At 59.4% G+C, this 21,873-nt stretch overlaps 1 protein-coding gene and 2 long non-coding RNA genes across 3 annotated transcripts; 2 read left to right on the top strand and 1 right to left on the bottom strand.

Moving 5' to 3' along the window:
• The first annotated feature begins 10,844 nt into the window (after window positions 1-10,844).
• On the top strand, window positions 10,845-15,536 carry LOC127465822 (uncharacterized). Its single transcript, XM_051776350.1, has 2 exons — window positions 10,845-11,187; window positions 11,796-15,536. The coding sequence occupies exons 1-2, from the start codon at window positions 11,002-11,004 to the stop codon at window positions 15,534-15,536; spliced, it is 3,927 nt and encodes a 1,308-aa protein (XP_051632310.1). The 5' UTR covers window positions 10,845-11,001.
• Window positions 15,537-16,362: 826 nt separating this feature from the next.
• Window positions 16,363-19,641, top strand: LOC127465823 (uncharacterized). The gene is made up of 2 exons (XR_007902413.1): window positions 16,363-16,455; window positions 18,077-19,641. It is a non-coding gene; the product is annotated as an uncharacterized LOC127465823 (long non-coding RNA).
• Window positions 18,435-19,437, bottom strand: LOC127465824 (uncharacterized). The gene is made up of 3 exons (XR_007902414.1): window positions 19,340-19,437; window positions 18,710-18,808; window positions 18,435-18,547 (listed from the first exon to the last, which is right to left on the bottom strand). It is a non-coding gene; the product is annotated as an uncharacterized LOC127465824 (long non-coding RNA).
• Window positions 19,642-21,873: the final 2,232 nt, after the last annotated feature.

Here is a 21,873-nt window from a genome sequence, read left to right as displayed (position 1 = left end):
GAAGGTTTGGGAAGCTTTGGGAAGCTTTGGGAAGGGAAGGTTTGGGGAGGTTTGGAAGGTCTGGGAAGGCTGGGGAAGGTTTGGGAAGGCTCGGGAGGTTTGGGAAGGCTGAGGAAGGTTTGGGAAGCTTTGGAAGGCTGGGGAGGGTTTGGGAAGCTTGGGAAGGCTCGGGAAGCTTTGGGAAGGTTTGGGAAGCTTGGGGAAGGTTTGGGAAGCTTTGGGAAGGCTCGGGAAGCTTTAGGAAGCTTTGGGAAGCTTGGGAAGGTTTGGGAAGCTTTGGGGAGGCTCGGGGAGTTTTGGGAATCTTTGGGAAGGGCCGTACCTGCTCCGGGCCGCGCTGTCCCCGCTCGGCCGCTGCGGCCGCCCCTGCCCGGCCCTATTTATGCGGCGGCGGCGCTGCGGGGCCGCCCCGCGCCCGCCCCGGAGCTTTCTGGAACCCGCCGAGCGGCCCCCGCTGCCCCCCCGGCCGCGTCCCGTGGCCCTGTCCCGTGGCCCGGCCCGTGGCTCCCGCTGCCGGCCCCGCGTCCTGCCCCGCACCCACCCCAAACGGCCCCGATCCCCACCCCAAACACCAGAATTCCCACCCCGAAAACACCCCCCCGAATTCCCATCACAAATACCCGAATTCCCACCCCAAAACACCCGAATTCCCATCACAAATACCCGAATTTCCACCCCAAACACCCCCGAATTCCCACCCCACGGCCCCGATCCCCACCCAAACACCCTCTAATCCATACCCCAAACATCCCCGAATTCCATCACAAAACACCCCCGAATTTCCACCCCAACCCCCCGAATTCCACCCCAAACCCCCCGAATTCCCATCCCAAATACCCGATTCCTCCCCAAAATCCCCCGAACTCCCACTCCAAAGCCCCTGAATTCCCAGCCCAAAACCCCGAATTCCCCCCCAACCCCCCCAAAATCCCCACCCCAAACCCCCCGAATTCCCATCCCAAATCCCCGGATTCCTCCCCCAAAATCCCCCGAACTCCCACTCCAAAGCCCCCTGAATCCCCACCCCAAACCCCCCAAATCCCCATCCCAAAACCCCAAATTCCCACCCCAAACCCCCCGAATTCCACCCCAAAACCCTCCTAATTCCCACCACAAACCCCCTGAATCCCACCCCAAAACACCCCCGAATTCCCACCCCGAACCCCCAAATCCCCATCCCAAAACCCCAAATTCCACCCCAAAACACCCGAATTCCCACTCAAAACCCCCAAATTCCCATCACAAAACACCCCAAATCCCATCCCAAACCTCAGAATTCCCACTCAAAACCCCCCAAATTCCCACCCCAAACCCCCCAAATCCCCACCCCAAACCCCCTCAAATTCCCATCCCAACCTCTACGAATTCCCACCCCAAACATCTCGAATTCCCACCCAAAACCCCCTGAATCCTCATCCCAAACCTCCAAATTCCCATCCCAAACCCCCAAATCCCCATCCCCAAACCCCCAAATTCCCACCCCAAACACCTTGAATTCCCCACCCCAACCCCCCAAATCCCACCCCAAAACCCCCGATTTCCCACCCAAAACTCTCCGAATCCCCACCCCAAAATCCCCTGAATCCCCACCCCAAACCCCCGAATCCCCATCCCAAACCCCCAAATTCCCCACCGCAACCCCCCGAATTCCCACCCAAACACCTTGAATTCCCACCCCAAACCCCTGAATTCCCACCCCAAAACCTCCTGAATTTCCACCCCAAAACACTTCGAATCCCCACCCCAAAATCCCCTGAATCCCCACCCCAAACCCCCAAATCCTCATCCAAACCCCAAATTCCCACCCCAACCCCCCGAATTCCCACCCCAAAATCCCCTGAATTCCCACCCCAAAATCCCCTGAATTCCCACCCCAAACCCCTCCGAATCCCCACCCCAAAACACCCGAATCCACACCCCGAACCCCCAAATTCCCATCCCAAACCCCCAAATTCTCCACCCTCAAAACCCCCGAATTCCCATCCCAACCCCCCCAAATCCCCACCCAAACACCTTGAATTCCCACCCCAAACCCCTGAATTCCCACCCCAAAACCTCCCTGAATTTCCACCCCAAACACTTCGAATCCCCACCCCAAAACACCCACATTTCCACCCCAAACCCCCAAATCCTCATCCCAAACCCCCAAATCCCCACCCCAAACCCCCCCGAATTCCCATCCCACCCCCTCCGAATTCCCACCCAAACCCCCCCGAATCCCCACCCCAAAACCCCCCGAATTCCCATCCCAACCTCTCCGAATCCTCACCCTGAACCCCCAAATTCCCACCCTGAACCCCCAAATCCCCACCCAAACCCCCGAATTCCCACTCAAAACCCCTGAATTCCCACCCCAAAATCTCCCAAATCCTCACCCCAAACCCCCCCGAATTCCCATCCCAACCCCCCAAATCCTCACCCCAAAACACCTGAATTCCCACCCCAAACCCCCAAATCCTCATCCCAAAACCCCAAATTCCCACCCCAAACGCCCCCCGAATTCCCATCCCAACCTCTCCGAATCCCCACCCCGAACCCCAAATCCCCATCCCAAAACCCCAAATTCCCACCCCAAACCCCCCCATACTCCCACTCCTAAACCCCAAAATCCCCACCCCAAAACCCCCCAAATCCCCACCCCAAAACCCCCCAAATTCCCAATCCAAACCCCCGAATTCCATCCAAACCCCCGAATCCTCATCCCAAACCCCCAAATTCCCACCCTGAACCCCCAAATCCCCACCCAAAACCCCCGAATTCCCACTCAAACCCCCTGAATTCCCACCCCAAAATCCCCCAAATCCCCACCCCAACCCCCCCCGAATTCCATCCCAACCCCCCAAATCCCCACCCCCAAAACCCCAAATGCCCACCCCCAAATCCCCCAAATCCCACCCCCAACCCCCCCAATCCCCACTCAAACACCTCGAATTCCCACCCTAAACCCCTGAATTCCCATCCCAAAACCTCCCTGAATTCCCACCCCAAACACCCAAATTTACACCCCAAACCCCCAAATCCTCATCCCAAACCCCCGAATCCCCACCCCAAACCCCCTGAATTCCATCCCACCCCCTCCGAATTCCCACCCCAAACCCCCGAATCCCCACCCCAAACCCCCAAATTCCCACCCCAAACCCCCAATCACCATCCCAAAACCCCAAATTCCCACCCCAAACCCCCAAATCCCACCCCCAAACCCCCCCAATCCCCACTCAAACACCTCGAATTCCCACCCCAAACCCCTGAATTCCCACCCCAAAACCTCCCTGAATTCCCACCCCAAACACTTCGAATCCCCACCCCAAAACACCTGAATTCCCACCCCAACCCCCCAAATTCCCGCCCAAAACACCCAAATTTCCACCCCAAACCCCCAAATCCTCATCCCAAACCCCCGAATCCCCCACCCCAAAATCCCCCGAATCCCCACCCCAAAACACCCGAATTCCCACCCCGAACCCCCGAATCCTCATCCCAAACCCCCAAATTCCCACCCTGAACCCCCAAATCCCCACCCAAAACCCCCGAATTCCCACTCAAACCCCCTGAATTCCCACCCCAAAATCCCCCAAATCCCCACCCCAAAACCTCCTTGAATTCCCACCCAAAACCCCCCGAATTCCCACCCCAAACCCCCCGAATTCCCATCCCACCCCCTCCGAATTCCCACCCCAAAACACCCGAATTCACACCCCAAAACCCCCAAATCCTCATCCCAAACCCCCAAATCCCCACCCCAAACCCCCCCAAATTCCCATCCCCACCCCCCCAAATCCTCACCCCAAAACACCCAAATTCCCACCCCGAACCCCCAAATCCCCACCCCAAACCCCCAAATCCCCACCCCAAACCCCCAAATTCCCACCCCCAAACCCCCAAATCCCACCCCAAACCCCCCAATTCCCCACCCCAAACCTCCGAATTCCCAGCAGGATTTTTTTAGGGGTTTTTTTGGCCATTCTTTTAGGGCAGCGCTGGGTCCAGGGGGGGCCCCACCCCCCCCCCCCAGCAGCCTAAACCCCATTCCCTTCATTAATTACCACACAACCATCAGACATTAATTAACTTCCCGGCGTGTCCCTCTGCTAAACATCTCCCTGGGGATGACTTGGGGTCTTTTAGGGGTTTTTTTTGGGGTCTCCTGTGGTCGTTTGGGCAAAATCCCCCCCCCAAACCATCCTTTTAAGATTAATTTCTAATTAATTAATCTTCACTTCCTCTCAAAGTCTCCATTTTGGGGTCGGGTCACGAGGTGCTTTTATCACCTCCGTCCTCCAAACCCGGAGATCTCCTGGCACGGGACAACCCCCGGGACGAGGGAAGGCCGGGACAGAGCAGGAATGGGGGAATTCCCGCGGGAATCTCGGCGCCAGACCCGGGATTATCCCGGGATCCGGGATCCAGCTGCTTGGGGGAAGTTAAACGTCTTTTCCAGCGGGTTTTTTTTCCCCCCGTGGATTCGTCTCTGAAGGAGCAGAACCTGCTCGGGAGCAATTCCCAATTCCCGGGGAGCGGCGGCGCATTCCCACACATCCCACACATCCCAGAGATCCCACACATCCCACACATCCCAGAGATCCCAGAGATCCCACACATCCCACACATCCCACACATCCCAGAGATCCCACACATCCCAGAGATCCCAGAGATCCCACAGATCCCACAGATCCCAGAGATCCCAGAGATCCCACACATCCCACACATCCCACACATCCCAGAGATCCCACACATCCCACACATCCCAGAGATCCCACACATCCCACAGATCCCACAGATCCCAGAGATCCCACAGATCCCAGAGATCACACACATCCCAGAGATCCCACACATCCCACAGATCCCAGAGATTCCACAGATCCCACAGATCCCACACATCCCACACATCCCACACATCCCACACATCCCACAGATCCAAGAGATCCACAGACCCCACAGATCCCACAGATCCCAGAGATCCCACAGACCCCACAGACCCACAGATCCCACAGACCCCACAGATCCCAGAGATCCCACAGATCCCACAGATCCCACAGATCCCACAGATCCCACACATCCCAGAGATCCCACAGATCCCACAGATCCCAGAGATCCCACACATCCCAGAGATCCCACACATCCCACAGATCCCACACATCCAGAGATCCCACACATCCCACACATCCCAGAGATCCCACACATCCCACAGATCCCAGAGATCCCACACATCCCACAGATCCCACACATCCCAGAGATCCCACACATCCCACACATCCCACACATCCCACACATCCCACAGATCCACAGACCCCACGGACCCCATGGATCCCACACATCCACAGATCCCACAGATCCAAGAGATCCCACAGACCCCACAGATCCCACGGATCCCACAGATCCCACAGACCCCACAGACCCACAGACCAGACCCCAGAGATCCCCCAGATCCCACAGATCCCACAGATCCCACAGACCCCAGATCCACAGATCCCACACATCCCACAGACCCCACAGACCCCAGAGATCCCAGAGATCCCAGAGATCCCACAGACCCCACAGACCCCAGAGATCCCAGAGATCCCACACATCCCACACATCCCACACATCCACAGATCCCACAGACCCCACAGACCCCACGGACCCATGGATCCCACACATCCCACGGATCCCACATATCCCACACATCCCACAGACCCCACAGACCCCAGAGATCCCACAGATCCCAGAGACCCCAGAGATCCCATGGATCCCACAGACCCCACAGATCCCACAGAGTCCACACATCCACAGATCCCAGAGATCCCACAGACCCCACAGACCCCACAGACCCCACAGATCCCACAGATCCCGCGGATCCCACAGACCCCAGAGATCCCACAGATCCCACAGATCCCAGAGATCCCACAGACCCCACAGACCCCAGAGATCCCACAGACCCCAGAGATCCACAGATCCCCCAGACCCACAGATCCCCCAGATCCCCCAGACCCCACAGACCCCAGAGATCCCAGAGATCCCACAGACCCCACAGATCCCACAGATCCCGCGGATCCCACAGACCCCAGAGATCCCAGAGATCCCACACATCCCACAGACCCACAGATCCCACAGATCCCACGGATCCCCTAAACAAGACAACCCCGGACACTGGGGGAGAGGAGGAGGAGGAGAAGGAGAAAGAGAAAAAGAAAAAGAAAAGAAAAAGAAAAATGAAAAGGAAAAGAAAAAGAAAAAGAAAAAGAAAAAGGAAAAGAAAAAGAAAAAGAAAAAGAAAAAGAAAAAGAAAAAGAAAAAGAAAAAGAAAAAGAAAAAAGAAAAAGAGAAGAAAGGAAAAAGAAAAGAAAGGAAAAGAAAAGAAAGAAAGGAAAGGAAAGGAAAGGAAAAGGAAAGGAAAGGAAAGGAAAGGAAAGGAAAGGAAAGGAAAGGAAAGGAAAGGAAAGGAAAGGAAAAGGAAAGGAAAGGAAAGGAAAGGAAAGGAAGAAAGGAAAGGAAAGGAAAGGAAAGGAAAGGAAAGGAAAGGAAAGGAAAGGAAAGGAAAGGAAAGGAAAGGAAAGGAAAGGAAAGGAAAGGAAAGGAAAGGAAAGGAAAGGGAAAGGAAAAAATAAAATAAAGAAAAAGAAAACACACAAAAAAACCCCAAACAAAAAAAAAACAAACAAAACAAAACAAAAAAATAAATAAACGAAAACGAAACTGCGATCGAGCCGAGCTAAAACGAGCGCTGCGCGGAGGGAACCGAGAGGGGCAGCTGCAGGAGCCGCTCGGAGCGAGGTTGTTCCAGGGGTCTGTCCCAGGGTCTGTCCCAGGGTCTGTCCCGGGGGTCTGTCCCAGGGTCTGTCCCAGGGTCTGTCCCAGGGTCTGTTCCAGGGTCTGTCCAGGGTCTGTTCCAGGGTCTGTTCCAGGGTCTGTCCAGGGGCTGTCCCAGGGGTCTGTTCCAGGGTCTGTCCCAGGGTCTGTCCCGGGGGTCTGTCCCAGGGGTCTGTCCCAGGGGTCTGTCCCAGGGGCTGTCCCAGGGTCTGTCCCAGGGGTCTGTTCCAGGGTCTGTCCCAGGGTCTGTCCCAGGGGCTGTTCCAGGGGTCTGTCCCAGGGTCTGTCCCAGGGGTCTGTCCCAGGGGTCTGTCCCGGGTCTGTCCCAGGGGGTCGTTCCAGGGGTCTGTCCCAGGGGTCTGTCCCAGGGTCTGTCCCAGGGTCTGTTCCAGGGGCCGAAGTGGCCGCGGGAGTGTCCGTGTGGAATGTGGGGCCGATAAGGAACCCCGGGCCGGCCCCACAGCTCGGGCCGTGGGTCTGCGGAGGAACGGAGAGAGAACGGGCCGGGAGAGCTCTGCCCGAGCTGTCTGTCTGTCTGTCTGTCTGTGGAGAGCTCTGCCTGCACAGTCTGTCGGTCTGTCTGCGGAGAGCTCCAGGGACCATTCACAGGATCCCACACCCATCTCCCCTGTCCCACATCCAGGGACCATTCCAGATCCCACACCCATCTCCCCTATCCCTGCCCCACATCCAGGGACCATTCCCAGGATCCCAGACCCATCTCCCCTATCCCTATCCCAGATCCAGGGACCATTCCAGGATCCCAGACCCATCTCCCCTATCCCTATCCCAGATCCAGGGACCATTCCCAGGATCCCAGACCCATCTCCCCTATCCCTATCCCAGATCCAGGGACCATTCCCAGGATCCCAGACCCATCTCCCCTATCCCTGCCCCAGATCAGGGACCATTCTCAGGATCCCAGACCCATCTCCCCTATCCCTATCCCAGATCCAGGGACCATTCCCAGGATCCCAGACCCATCTCCCCTATCCCTGTCCCAGATCCAGGGACCATTCCCAGCACTCCACACCCATCTCCCACATCCCTGTCCCAGATCCAGGGACCATTCCAGGATCCCAGACCCATCTCCCCTATCCCAGATCCAGGGACCATTCCCAGGATCCCACATCCATCTCCCCTATCCCTGCCCCACATCCAGGGACCATTCCAGGATCCCACACCCATCTCCCCTATCCCTGCCCAGATCCAGGGACCATTCCCAGCACTCCAGACCCATCTCCCCTATCCCTGTCCCACATCCAGGGACCATTCCCAGCACTCCAGACCCATCTCCCCTATCCCTGCCCCACACCCAGGGACCATTCCCAGGATCCCACACCCATCTCCCCTATCCCTGCCCACTCCCAGGGATCAGACCCCAGAGCCCTCTCCCATCTCCCCTCTCCAAATCCCCGTCCCCAGCCCCCCATTCCCTATTCCCCCCCCCCCCGTTATAGTTAATAATCAAAACTAAATTGATTTATAGCAGCGAAAAATTGATTACAAGCTTTATCTAAAGTGCAAATAAGCCAAAAGGGCGCCCTGGGGGCCCGGGGAGCCCCTGGTTCCGCTCACGGCCCCGCAAGCACAAACAGGCAAACAGCAACATTTACCCCCTTTTTATTTTCCCCTCCCACAGTCCCTTGTCACCCCTTCACTGGGCTGGTTTTGTGCTGCCTTTCACGGGCTTCTGGTTGCCGGGGATTTTCCCCCCAGCAGTCTGCTCAGCCCGTCCTTGAGGAGACTTTCCAGATGGCCGTGCTGCTCCTCCTTATCGTCCTTGTGCCCGACCCTCTGCTCCTTATCCTGTCTCCTCCCTGCCCTACAGGCACACTTGGACAATTGTGCTTTTAGGATAACGGGATATAATATACCCATTTAGCAAAGCACAACAGTTTCTCACGTCGGCATTGTGGTCGAACTGTTCTGCAAACTTGTGGTTTTTCAGCCTAAGCGAAGCTTTGACTGCATTGGTGTAAAGTGTATTAACTATATATAAGTTATTACGTGAAATATAAAGTATATTAGCTATATTGGTATAGAGTATATTAATTTAAGATACAATTTGATGAGCAAATTGTTTATTTCATCATTACTCGCTCATTACAATTCCCAGCACTCCAGACCCATCTCCCCTATCCCTGTCCCACATCCAGGGACCATTCCCAGGATCCCACACCCATCTCCCCATCCCTGTCCCAGATCCAGGGACCATTCCCAGGATCCCACACCCATCTCCCCTATCCCTGTCCCAGATCCAGGGACCATTCCCAGGATCCCACACCCATCTCCCCTATCCCTGTCCCACATCCAGGGACCATTCCAGGATCCCAGACCCATCTCCCCTATCCCTGCCCAGATCCATGGACCATTCCCAGCACTCCAGACCATCTCCCCTATCCCTGTCCCAGATCCAGGGGCCATTCCCAGGATCCCAGACCCATCTCCCCTATCCCTGTCCCACATCCAGGGACCATTCCCAGGATCCCACACCCATCTCCCACATCCCTGTCCACATCCAGGGACCATTCCCAGGATCCCACACCCATCTCCCCTATCCCTGTCCCAGATCCAGGGACCATTCCCAGCACTCCAGACCCATCTCCCCTATCCCTGTCCCAGATCCAGGGACCATTCCCAGCACTCCACACCCATCTCCCCTATCCCTGCCCAGATCCAGGGACCATTCCCAGGATCCCACACCCATCTCCCCTATCCCTGTCCCACATCCAGGGACCATTCCCAGCACTCCAGACCCATCTCCCCTATCCCTGCCCCACACCCAGGGGACCATTCCCAGCACTCCAGACCCATCTCCCCTATCCCTGCCCCACATCCAGGGACCATTCCCAGCACTCCAGACCCATCTCCCCTATCCCTGCCCCAGATCCAGGGACCATTCCCAGGATCCCACACCCATCTCCCCTATCCCTGTCCCAGATCCAGGACCATTCCCAGGATCCCAGACCCATCTCCCCTATCCCTGCCCCACATCCAGGGGCCATTCCCAGGATCCCATACCCATCTCCCCTATCCCTGTCCCACATCCAGGGACCATTCCCAGGATCCCAGACCCATCTCCCCTGTCCCTATCCCAGATCCAGGGACCATTCCCAGGATCCCAGACCCATCTCCCCTATCCCTGCCCAGATCCAGGGACCATTCTCAGGATCCCAGACCCATCTCCCCTATCCCTGTCCCAGATCCAGGGACCATTCCCAGCACTCCAGACCCATCTCCCCTATCCCTGTCCCAGATCCAGGGACCATTCCCAGCACTCCAGACCCATCTCCCCTATCCCTGCCCACTCCCAGGGATCAGCCCCCGGACCCCTCTCCCATCTCCCAGCCCCCAATCCCTGTCCCCAGCCTCCCATTCCCTATTCTCCCCCACCCCCCCCCCCCACCCCCTCTCCCCTTGGACCAGTTCCCAGCCTGCTCCAGCCAGGGGCCAACTGGGAGCACTGGTTGGCTCCCGGGAAAGGGGCGGGGAAGCTCCTGGATCGCCCCCGGCCCGCAGGAGGAGGAGGAGGAGGAGGAGGAGGAAGAGGAAGAGGAAGCGGCCCGAGGAGGAACGGCCCGAGGAGGGAACGGCCCCGCGGGAGCCGAGACCCCCCAGCCCGGCTGCTGCGACCACCGAGGGGTGCGGGATTCCCGGGATTGGGAGCGGGACACGCGAGTGCCTGGGGCTGCGGGATTCCCGGGATTGGGAGCGGGACACGGGAGTGCCCGGGGGTGCGGGATTCCCGGGATTGGGAGCGGGACACGGGAGTGCCTGGGGGTGCGGGATTCCCGGGATTTGGAGCGGGACACACGAGTGCCTGGGGGCGCGGGATTCCGGGACCGGGATGCCGGGATCGATGCCTGCCCCGCACAGCGGCCACGCGGGGCCATGTTGGGACATGTTGGGCCGTGTTTTCCCAGGAGGTTTTGCGGGAGGTTCTGTTTTTTTTTCCCCTCCGGGGTCACGGCAGGGAAAGGTGGGATCCGGCTCCGGGGGGGGTCGGGGCTGTTTCTCCCCCTCCTTTCCCGGGGTTTCACATCCCGCTCTGCCGCAGGTGGAGGAGGAGGAGGAGGAGGCGGCGTTTCCCTGGAATCGGGGGACCTTTCCCTGGAATCGGGGGACCTTTCCCTGGAATCGGGGGACCTTTCCCCCCCCCCGGCTGCCACGAGCCCCGGGATCCTCGCTTCGCTTCCCGGTTTTCCCGAGGCGATGCCGACTTTCTGGAGCAGGAGGAAGGAGCGGCGGGGGGGCCTGAGCCGGGTCTGGAGGTGGCTGTGGCTGTTGCGGGGCGGGAGCCGCGCTTCCCGAGGATTCGCTTCCCGAGGATTCGCTTCCCCAGGATTCGCTTCCCCAGGATTCGGGAAGAGCTCCGGAGGCAGCGGGAGGCAGGCGGAGGTGAGGGACGTGCCAGGCTGGTGGCCGAACCCGGCAAACTGGTGCCAAACTGCTCAGAGACGAAGTTTTTTGTCTCTTATTTTTGTTTCTGTGTTTCTCTGGTGCAGCGTCGGGGGGGATGGGGGGGGCTGGCAGGGCGGCACCGGGCAAACCAGCTCCCGGGTTCTCAGGGAAAAGCCCGGGAATTTAGACAGTTTTCCCGAGGGGTTCCAACATCTTCACCTACGTATTCATTTGATTCTGACATCTAATTATCACGGAACAGGCGGAGCTTGAGGGCGGAGTCTTCCAGGATCGTCTTTCGGGTGGTTGTTTCCATCCTCGCTTTGGGGGCCTCTCACTCTTCTTCCTCACTTGAACTTTTCAACTCCCTTTGCTCCCTGGCCTGGTTTCCTGGGGCTGGCAAAGCCTCTTGACTCCCGGCCCCCCCCTCTTATCTCCTTCAGACGCCACCTTATCTTTATTTATGGCCGCTGAGTTAATTACAGCCCGTTTCTCCCGTCTCTTGCTCCGGCAGGACAGAACAAGCTGCCTCTGTTATATTCCAGCCAGAGCCTGGTGCCAAACCCTGCCCTGGCTAATCCTTTAAAACCCTTCCTCTGTTTCAGTGGGAGGAATTCCAGAGGCGGGAATTCGAGCAAGGGAAGCAGTCCCTCAGCTGGGATGAGCTGAGCCTGGGATGCAGAGCACGGGATGTGCCCGGATGTGCCAGGATGGAGAAGGCGGCGCTGGGAAAGCTGGAAGAGCCCGGGGCCTGCCGGAATTCCGGAGGGGGGAAAGCCCAGCAGGAAAAGCTGGACATCTGCAGCGCGATCCGACCCCTCGAGGAGGACGGTTGGGATGAGCCGAGCCTGGGATGCAGAGCACGGGATGTGCCCAGATGTGCCAGGATGGAGAAGGCACTGGGAAAGCTGGAAGAGCCCGGGGCCTGCCGGAATTCCGGAGGGGGGAAAACCCAGCAGGAAAAGCTGGACATCTGCAGCGCGATCCAACCCCTCGAGGGGGACGGCTGGGATGAGCCGAGCCTGGGATGCAGAGCACGGGATGTGCCCAGATGTGCCAGGATGGAGAAGGCGGCGCTGGGAAAGCTGGAAGAGCCCGGGGCCTGCCGGAATTCCGGAGGGGGGAAAGGCCAGCAGGAAAAGCTGGACATCTGCAGCGCGATCCAACCCCTCGAGGGGGACGGCTGGGATGAGGCGAGCGTGGGATGCAGAGCACGGGATGGGAACGTGCCAAGGGAAGGTGGTGGTGGCCTTGGGAAGGGGATGGATCAGCCCCAGCTCCCGGCCCAGGGAGGAGCCAGCGAGGATGAGGAGGGACTGAGCGGGGGCAGCTCCCCCCAGCTCCTGGAGTCACGTGTGGAGGGCAGGGACACTCCCACCGCCCCTGGAGAGGACCTGGAGCCTCGGCCAGCGGAGGGAACGCCCGGAGAGGAGCCGAGGAGCCGAGTGTGGGAGAAGCTGGAGCGCCTGGGAGAGCCCATGGAGAGGTGGGAAGGGCAGCCCCTGGGAGCCCTGGCGGCCAGGCTGGCGGAGCTGGCCCTGCAGACGCACACCCACAGCTACCCCACGGAGCGGGGAGCCGCTCCCAGGCCCCGCTCCCGGCAGCCGGGAACCGGGAACGCCGTCGTGGCCGCGGCCACGGCGCGGCAGGACCTCGGCGTGTCCGTGTCCGGGAGCCGGCCTAACTTCCTCGGAATGCTGTCCGTGAGCAACCAGGCCGGCGGGGGCTCCGACGGCGGAAGGGGGACGGGACCTCTTCCCGGGCGTTCCCGGGTGCTCCGGGTGGAAATCGAGGACCCGTGGAGGAGGGAATTCCCGGCGGTGTGGGCGCGGTACCGGATGGACTGCGGGAGGGTGGCCGAGGAGGTGGATCTCGATGGGAGCCCGGTGCCCCCCCAAAGGGAGCAGCCCTTGCCGCCGGACGAGAGGGAGGCCGTGGAGGAGCTGCTGCCGGAATTGCTGAAGGAAGGGATCGTGGTGAAAGGCGCCTCCGACTACAACAACCTCGTTGTTCCCACCCGGAAAGGGACCCAGTGGCGCCTGACCCTGAAGTGCAAAGCCCTCAACGAGGCCACCCCCACGGAGCCCGAGGAGAGCCTGAGCAGGGATCGCATCCTGGCGTCCGTGCCCGCCGGGAGCCGGTGGTTCTCCGTGCTGGACCTGGCCTGCGCCTCCTTCGCCATCCCCTTGGCGCCGAGCTGCTGGCACAGGTTCGCCTTCACCTTCCAGGGGCAGCAGTTCCTGTTCACGCGGCTCCCGCCGGGGTTCCGGAGCACCGGCTCCATCACGCACCGGCGCGTGGCGCGGATGCTCTCCCGGCTGGGGGGCCGGGGGGACCGCCCCTGGGCCTTCAACTACAGCGACGACATCCTGATCGCCGGCAGAACGGCCGAGGAGGCGGCGGCACGGACGCGGAGGGTCCTGGAGCTCATCCAGGACGCCGGGTTCAAGGCCAAGTGGGAGAAGGCGCAGCTCGTCCGGAGCCGGGTGACGTACCTGGGGGTCGCCGTCGGAGCCGCGGGGAGGGGGATCCCGGACGCCGCGCTGGAGGAGCTCCGCAGCATTCCCAGCCCCCGCGACGCCAAGGAGCTCCGCAGCCTCCTCGGGAAATTCGGCTACTGGCGGAGTCACATCCCGGACTACTCCGAGCTGGCCCGGCCGCTGCACCGGCTCACCGGGGACGGGGTGCGGTGGGAGTGGCAGGAGGAGCAGCAGCAGAGGCTGAGGGAGCTGCGAGAAGCCCTCGTGCCCGTCCTGCCCTTCCCGGATAAATCCCGGCCCTTCCTCATCAGGATGAGCCTCCACGCGGAGACGGCGGGAGCCGCCCTCCTGCAGGAGCAGGACGAGGGGGGGGCCCTGGCGCCGGTGCAACACATCTCCCGCGTCCTGGAGGGCCAGAAGAGCCTTCCCCTGGAGGAGAAGGGCTGCGTGGCGGCCGCCTGGGCCGTCCAGGAATTCCAGCCCTTCACGGGGCCGGCGCCCATCCTGCTCCAGCTGCCCCATTGCCCCGGGAAGTTCCTGTCCCGCGGCCAAGCCCTGGGGCCCCGCGGGCCGCGGCTCCCGGAAGGGTGGGCGCTGCTCCTGGTCCCCGAGCGGGCTCCGAAGAAGACGTGCGGTTACATGGAGTTCCCCGAGGCTCCCCCGCTCCGTCGGCTGCCTCCCGACGTCCCCGGATCCGATGTGTGGTTCCTGGCCAGCTACTGCTCGGGACGCTCCCTCGGCTACGCCGCCACCAACCTGGAGGGGCGGTGGCTGCTGGGGGCGTCCCCGGGGGGCTCCAGGCTGGAGGTGGAGCTGGAGGCCCTCTGGGAGCTCCTGGAGCGGCACCAGAGCTCTTCCCGCCTCTACCTGTATTCCAACTGCGAGTGCCTGGTGGAGTGGCTGGCGAGGCGGGTGGGCCCGGCCAGGGGCTGGAATGCCAGGGCCGCGTGGAAGAACGTCCGCCACTGGTTCTACCACAACCCCGGGAAGCTCCAGCTCAGGAGGGTGCGGATGGCCGGGGGAGAGGACTGGGAGGAGAAGGGCTGGATCGCGAGGGCGGGCGGCAGGGCCAGGGCCGCGGCCGGCAGGGCCGGGCCGGGCTGGATGAACTGGGAGCCTTCCACGCACGAGAGGCGGGAGATCATCGCCCAGTGCCACCGGGGGCACGACGGGGAGGAGGAGACGCTGGCGCGGGTGCGGGCGGTGGCCTGGTGGTCGTGGGCGCCGCGGGAGGTGAAGAGCTGGGTGCGGGCCTGCCCGAGGTGTGGGGACGGCCCGGAGGGGCCGCAGCGGCCGGAGGGCCCCTGGTCCTGCCTCTCCGTCGGCGTCGCCGGCGACCTCCCCGAGAATCCCCAGGGGTTCCGGGCCCTGCTGGTGGTGCGGGACGAGGAGTCGGGCTGGGTGGACGCCTTCCCGCTGGGGCAGCTGCGGGACTGGGAGGCGACCCTGAGGCTGCGCTGGGAGGTGTTGGAGGTGCTGGGGAAGGTGGGCACGGTGCGTGTCCCGGCCGAGCCGCCCTGGCTCGGCGACGCCCTGTGCCGGTTTGAGCTGCGGGGATACTGGGACAGGCTGGAGCGCGGCCGGGACTGCCCCGTGGCCGCCAGCCTGCGCAGGGTGGCCCAGAAGGTCGGGGAGGGCTGGGCAGAGATGCTCCCGCTCATCCTGGCCGGAGTGAGGGCCGGCGGCGCCCGCAGGGCCCGGCTGGAGCCGCTGCTCAGCGTCCCCGGCCTGGCCCTGGAGGTGCTCTGGGAGGAGATGGAGCTGCGGCACCGCAGGAAGAACGAGCTGGCCTGGCTGGGCGGGATGCGCCTGCGGGCCGGGTACCGAGACCGCGTCAGGGCCGCGCTCAACATGGAGCTCGACTAGGGCTGGGCTGGGGCTGGGCATGGAGCTCGAGTAGGGCTGGGCTGGGGCTGGGCATGGAGCTCCACTAGAGCTGGGCTGGGGCTGGACTGGAGGGCGGCAGGAGGGACTGGGAGAGGGTTTAGGTGGGACTGGGGGAGGGGTTAGGTGGGACTGGGGGAGGGTTTAGGTGGGAGTCGGGGAAGGTTTAGGACTGGGAAAGGGTTTAGGCTGGAATGGGACAGGGTTTAGGTGGGACTGGGGGGAGGTTTAGGTGGGACTGGGAGAGGGTTTAGGTGGGACTGGGAGAGGGTTTAGGTGGGACTGGGAGAGGGTTTAGGTGGGACTGGGAGAGGGTTTAGGTGGGACTGAGAGAGGGTTTAGGTGGGACTGGGGGGGGGTTTAGGTGGGACTGGGAGAGGGTTTAGGTGGGACTGGGGGAGGGTTTAGGTGAGACTGGGGGGGGTTAAGGTTGGGAAAGGGTTTAGGCTGGAATGGGAGAGGGTTTAGACTGGACTGGGAGAGGGTTTAGACTGGACTGGGAGAGGGTTTAGGTGGGACTGGGAGAGGGTTTCAGTAGGACTGGGGGGGGGTTAGGGTTGGGAAAGGGTTTAGGCTGGAATGGGAGAGGGTTTAGGTGGGACTGGGAGAGGGTTTAGGTGGGACTGGGAGAGGGTTTAGGTGGGACTGGGAGAGGGTTTAGATGGGTGGGACTGGGAGAGGGTTTAGGTGGGACTGAGAGAAGGTTTAGGTGGGACTGGGAGAGGGTTTAGGTGGGACTGGGGGAGGGTTTAGGTGGGACTGGGGGAGGGTTTAGGTGAGACTGGGGGGGGTTAAGGTTGGGAAAGGGTTTAGGCTGGAATGGGAGAGGGTTTAGACTGGACTGGGAGAGGGTTTAGACTGGACTGGGAGAGGGTTTAGGTGGGACTGGGAGAGGGTTTAGGTGGGACTGGGGGGGGGGTTTAGGTGAGACTGGGAGAGGGTTTAGGTGGGACTCAGGGAGGATTTAAGTGAGACTCCGGGGAAGGGGGGGGGGGGGGAGGTTTTAGGTTTAGGACTGGGAAAGGGTTTAGGCTGGAATGGGGGAGGGTTTAGGTGGGACTCAGGGAGGGTTTAAGTGAGACTTGGGGGGGGTTAAGGTTGGGAAAGGGTTTAGACTGGAATGGGAGAGGGTTTAGGTGGGAGTCGGGGAGGCTTTGGGACTGGGAAAGGGTTTAGGCTGGAATAGGGGAGGTTTTAGGTGGGACTGGGGGGGTTAAGGTTGGGAAAGGGTTTAGGCTGGAATGGGGGAGGGTTTAGGTGAGACTGGGAGAGGGTTTAGGTGGGACTGGGGGAGGGTTTAGGTGAGACTAGGAGAGGGTTTAGGTGAGACTGGGGGAGGGTTTAGGTGTGTTGCCCGTAACAAAGACACAAACCAACTGAGTGCCGGTTTATGCGGCGCTTTATTCGGGGCCAGGAACCTGAGGACTACCTGAGGACTGGCGTCCCAAGTCAGGATTCTAAAGACCCTCGTTCTCAGCTCAGCTTTTATACTCTCACACAAACAAGTTCACGTGCAGTTTCCACAACAAAACAGTTACCTTTAGTTACAAACAAGCTCATACTTCATACTGATAACAATTAATAATCATCTGCTCTAATCATGAATCTGCTTGGGTTGTCTTACCCCTAGAAACTGTTTAACAGACCCTCACCACATCCCAGGTAACAAATCATTATATACATGCTTGACTAAATCCTGTGATTGTTGTTCCTGCCTCTTCAGCACAGTCCACGCTCACTAACGAGGTTGCTAACTTAATTACTTTGGGGTGTTGCCTTCTAGGCCTGCTCTCCTACTCAGCCTTAGCCGTTCTACTACTAAATTGGAATTATTCTGCAACAGGTGGGACTGGGAGAGGGTTTAGGTGGGACTGGGGGAGGGTTTAGGTGGGACTGGGAGAGGGTTTAGGTGAGACTGGGAGAGGGTTTAGGTGAGACTGGGAGAGGGTTTAGGTGAGACTGGGAGAGGGTTTAGGTGAGACTGGGGGGGGGTCTAGGGTTGGGAAAGGGTTTAGGCTGGAATGGGGGAGGTTTTAGGTGGGACTGGGAGAGGGTTTAGGTGGGACTGGGGGAGGGTTTAAGTGAGACTGGGGGGGGGGTTAGGGTTGGGAAAGGGTTTAGGCTGGAATGGGGGAGGGTTTAGGCAGGACTGGGGGAGGGTTTAGATGGGACTCAGGGAGGGGTTAGGACTGGGAAAGGGTTTAGGCTGGAATGGGGGAGGGTTTAGGTGAGACTTTCTGGGGGTTAAGGTTGGGAAAGGGTTTAGGCTGGAATGGGGGAGGTCTTAGGTTTGGGACTGGGAGGGGGTTTAAGTGAGACTAGGGGAAGATTTAGGACTGGGAAAGGGTTTAGGCTGGAATGGGGGAGGGTTTAAGTGAGACTTGGCGGGGGGTTAAGGTTGGGAAAGGGTTTAGGCTGGAATGGGGGAGGGTTTAGGTGGGACTGGGGGGAGGTTTCAGGCAGGACTAGGGAGCTTTTAAGTGGGACTGGAGGGCATTAGGCTGGACTGGGAGAGGGTTTAGGTGGCACTCAGGGAGGGGTTAGGACTGGGAAAGGGTTTAGGCTGGACTGGGGGAGGGTTTAGGCTGGACTGGGGAGCTTTTAAGTGGGACTGAAGGACTTTCAGGTGGGACTGGGGGAGGGTTTAGGTGGGACTGGGCGAGGTTTCAGGACTGGGAGAGGTTTTAGGCTGGACTGGGGGTGGTTTTAGGCGGAACTGGGACTTCCAGGTGGGACTGAGGGAGCTTTTAAACCTGGGAGAGGTTTCAGCGGGACTGAGGGGATTTTAGGTGGAACTGGGGGGAAGTTTTAGGACTGGGAAGGGGTTTAGGCTGGACTGGGAGTGGTTTTAGGCAGGATTTGGGAGCTTTTAGAACTGGTGAAGTTTTTAGAGCTGGTGAATCCTTTAGGCTGGACTGGGGGGCTTTTAGGCCTGGGTGTGCTTTTAGGCAGGATTTAGGAGCTTTTAGGATTGCTGAAGCTTTTAGGCAGGACTGGGGGGCTTTTAGGGTGGACTTTTAGGCCTGGGGGTGGTTTTAGGCAAGATTTAGGAGCTTTTAGGGTTTCTGAAGCTTTTAGGCTGGACTTTTAGGCCTGGGAGTGCTTTTAGGCAGGATTTAAGAGCTTTTAGGATTTCTGAAGCTTTTAGGCTGGACTGGGGGGGCCTTTAGGCTGGACTGAGGGACTTCTAGGCCTGGGAGTGGTTTTAGGCAGGATTTAGGAGCTTTTAGGATTTCTGAAGCTTTTAGGCTGGACTGGGGAGGCCTTTAGGCTGGACTGAGGGACTTCTAGGCCTGGGAGTGGTTTTAGGCAAGATTTAGGAGCTTTTAGGATTACTGAAGCTTTAAGCCTGGACTGGGGGGCTTTTAGGCTGGACTTTTAGGCCTGGGGGTGGTTTTAGGCAGGATTTAGGAACTTTTAGGATTACTGAAGCTTTTAGGATTCACTTTTAGGCCTGGGGGTGGTTTTAGGCAAGATTTAGGAGCTTTTAGGGTTTCTGAAGCTTTTAGGCTGGACTTTTAGGCCTGGGAGTGCTTTTAGGCAGGATTTAAGAGCTTTTAGGATTTCTGAAGCTTTTAGGCTGGACTGGGGGGCCTTTAGGCCGGACTGAGGGACTTCTAGGCCTGGGAGTGGTTTTAGGCAGGATTTAGGAGCTTTTAGGATTTCTGAAGCTTTTAGGCTGGACTGGGGAGGCCTTTAGGCTGGACTGAGGGACTTCTAGGCCTGGGAGTGGTTTTAGGCAAGATTTGGGAGCTTTTAGGATTTCTGAAGCTTTTAGGCTGGACTGGGGGGGCCTTTAGGCTGGACTGAGGGACTTCTAGGCCTGGGAGTGGCTCTTAGGCTGGACCAAGCAATGGCCAAGCTCTCGCTGCCCTGCACAGGGAGGGAAAGCTCCTGGTCCTACTGGTTAGGACTGGGATGGGCTCGGCTTTCCCCCCCTCTGGGCCGTACTGGGAGCACTGGGATGGTTCCCCCGTTCCCAAGCCTGTGGATCCCGGCAGCCCTCGGCATTCCCTGGTTTCCCTTTCCCTGTTTTTCTGCTCGTTGAGTTCATTAAACCTGGGGGTTTTTTTTTCCCCCCCCTCAATCCGGGAGTTTTCCTGCTTTTTCTCGGAATTCCCTTTCCCTGCTGGGTTTGGCTGGGACGGGGTTAAATCCTTGGGATCAGCTCCGGGGCTCGGAAGGGGGTGAGAACAGGGAGTTGTTTGGGAATTGTTGCTGGGAAGGGGGTGAGAACAGGGAGTTGTTTGGGAATTGTTCCGGGGGGTTTTTATCGCCCTCCAAGGCCTTTTCCTCCTCCTCACATTCCAAAGGGGCTCAAGGAGGGTCCTCCCACGTCCCAGGGAATGGGCAGCCCTTGGAAACGGTGGAAAAGGAGGGAGGGGCCGCTTTGAATCCCGATTCCAGGATTCCAGGTGCTCTCCCGTGGTATTCCAGGGGCTGTGGATCCACCTCTCTTCCCGGTGAAGGCCCTGCCGCTTAAAAACTGGGAATGGTTTAGGTTGGAAAAGACCCTGAAAGGGCATCAAATCCCACCCCTAAACCCCCAGGGAGTCCCCCAGTTCCGGGGAATCCCGGGCTCCGTTCCACGAGCCGCTGAATCCCGGGATCAGGGCAGGAATCCGGGATCACCCCGAGACTTGGATCCCTCCGGATCAGCTCCCGGGAATCCTCAGGGAAGGGCTGAGGGACGAGGGGGAGGAAGAGCTCAGCTGGCAGCTTGTGACACACCCCCCCCCAAAAAAAATCATGGAATGCCGTGGAATATCCCGTGGGATGAGGTGATGAAGGACAAAACTGCACGGGGGGGGGCTAAAAAATTCCCGGGATACAGGGAATGTCTTCGTTCCCCGAATGTCCCCGATCCCTCGGGATCCCCATCCCGTGTTTCCGAGGTGGGATCACCCTCCGGACCAGGAGCTGGGAGTAGGACCAGCATGGGGGGGCCCAGCCAGGGCCCCAGATCCAGGGGCCATTCCCGGGATCTCTGATCCAAAGGCCAGATTCCCTGCACCGGGAATCAGACCCGTTTCCCCGGGTCCATGCCCCAGATCCAGGGATCAGACCCCAAATCCAGGGATCAGATCCCAGACCCATTTCCCCATGTCCCTGCCCCAGATCCAGGGATCAGATCCCAGACCCATTTCCCCATGTCCTTGCCCCAGGACATGGGACCAGATCCCAGATCCCTGCCCCAAATCCAGGGATCAGACCCCAAATCTAGGGATCAGATCCCAAATCTAGGAATCAGACCCCAAATCCAGGGATCAGACCCCAAATCCAGGAATCAGACCCCAAATCCAGGGGTCAGATCCCAGACACATTTCCCCATGTCCTTGCCCCAGATTCAGGGATCAGATCCCATGTCCCTGCCCGAAATCCAGGGATCAGACCCCAAATCCAGGAATCAGACCCCAAGTCCAGGGATCAGATCCCAGACACATTTCCCCATGTCCTTGCCCCAAATCCAGGGATCAGACCCCAAATCTAGGGATCAGATCCCAAATCCAGGGTTCAGATCCCAGACACATTTCCCCGTGTCCTTGCCCCAGATTCAGGGACCAGATCCCATGGCCCTGCCCCAAATCCAGGGATCAGACCCCAAATCCAGGGATCAGATCCCAGACCCATTTCCCCCTGTCCCTGCCCCAGATCCCGGGATCAGATCCCAGACCCATTTCCCCATGTCCTTGCCTCAGGACATGGGACCAGATCCCAGATCCCTGCCCCAAATCCAGGGATCAGGCCCCAGATCCAGGGATCAGACCCCAAATCCAGGAATCAGACCCCAAATCCAGGGATCAGACCCCAAATCCAGGAATCAGACCCCAAATCCAGGGGTCAGATCCCAGACACATTTCTCCATGTCCTTGCCCCAGATTCAGGGATCAGATCCCATGTCCCTGCCCCAAATCCAGGGATCAGACCCCAAATCCAGGGATCAGATCCCAGACCCATTTCCCCATGTCCTTGCCCCAGGACATGGGACCAAATCCCAGATCCCTGCCCCAAATCCAGGAATCAGACCCCAAATCCAGGAATCAGACCCCAAATCCAGGGATCAGATCCCAGACCCATTTCCCCCTGTCCCTGCCCCAGATCCAGGGATCAGATCCCAGACACATTTCCCCATGTCCTTTCCCCAAATCCAGGGATCAGATCCCAGACACATTTCCCCATGTCCTTGCCCCAGATTCAGGGATCAGACCCCAAATCCAGGGATCAGATCCCAAATCCAGGGTTCAGATCCCAGACACATTTCCCTGTGTCCTTTCCCCAGATTCAGGGATCAGATCCCATGTCCCTGCCCGAAATCCAG

The sequence above is a fragment of the Manacus candei genome, unplaced genomic scaffold (genome assembly GCF_025592945.1).
Source record: "Manacus candei isolate 608988 ecotype Guabito, Panama unplaced genomic scaffold, ASM2559294v1 h1tg000498l, whole genome shotgun sequence".
Taxonomy (NCBI): Eukaryota; Metazoa; Chordata; class Aves; order Passeriformes; family Pipridae; genus Manacus; species Manacus candei.
This window is presented reverse-complemented; position numbering and strand designations above follow the sequence as displayed.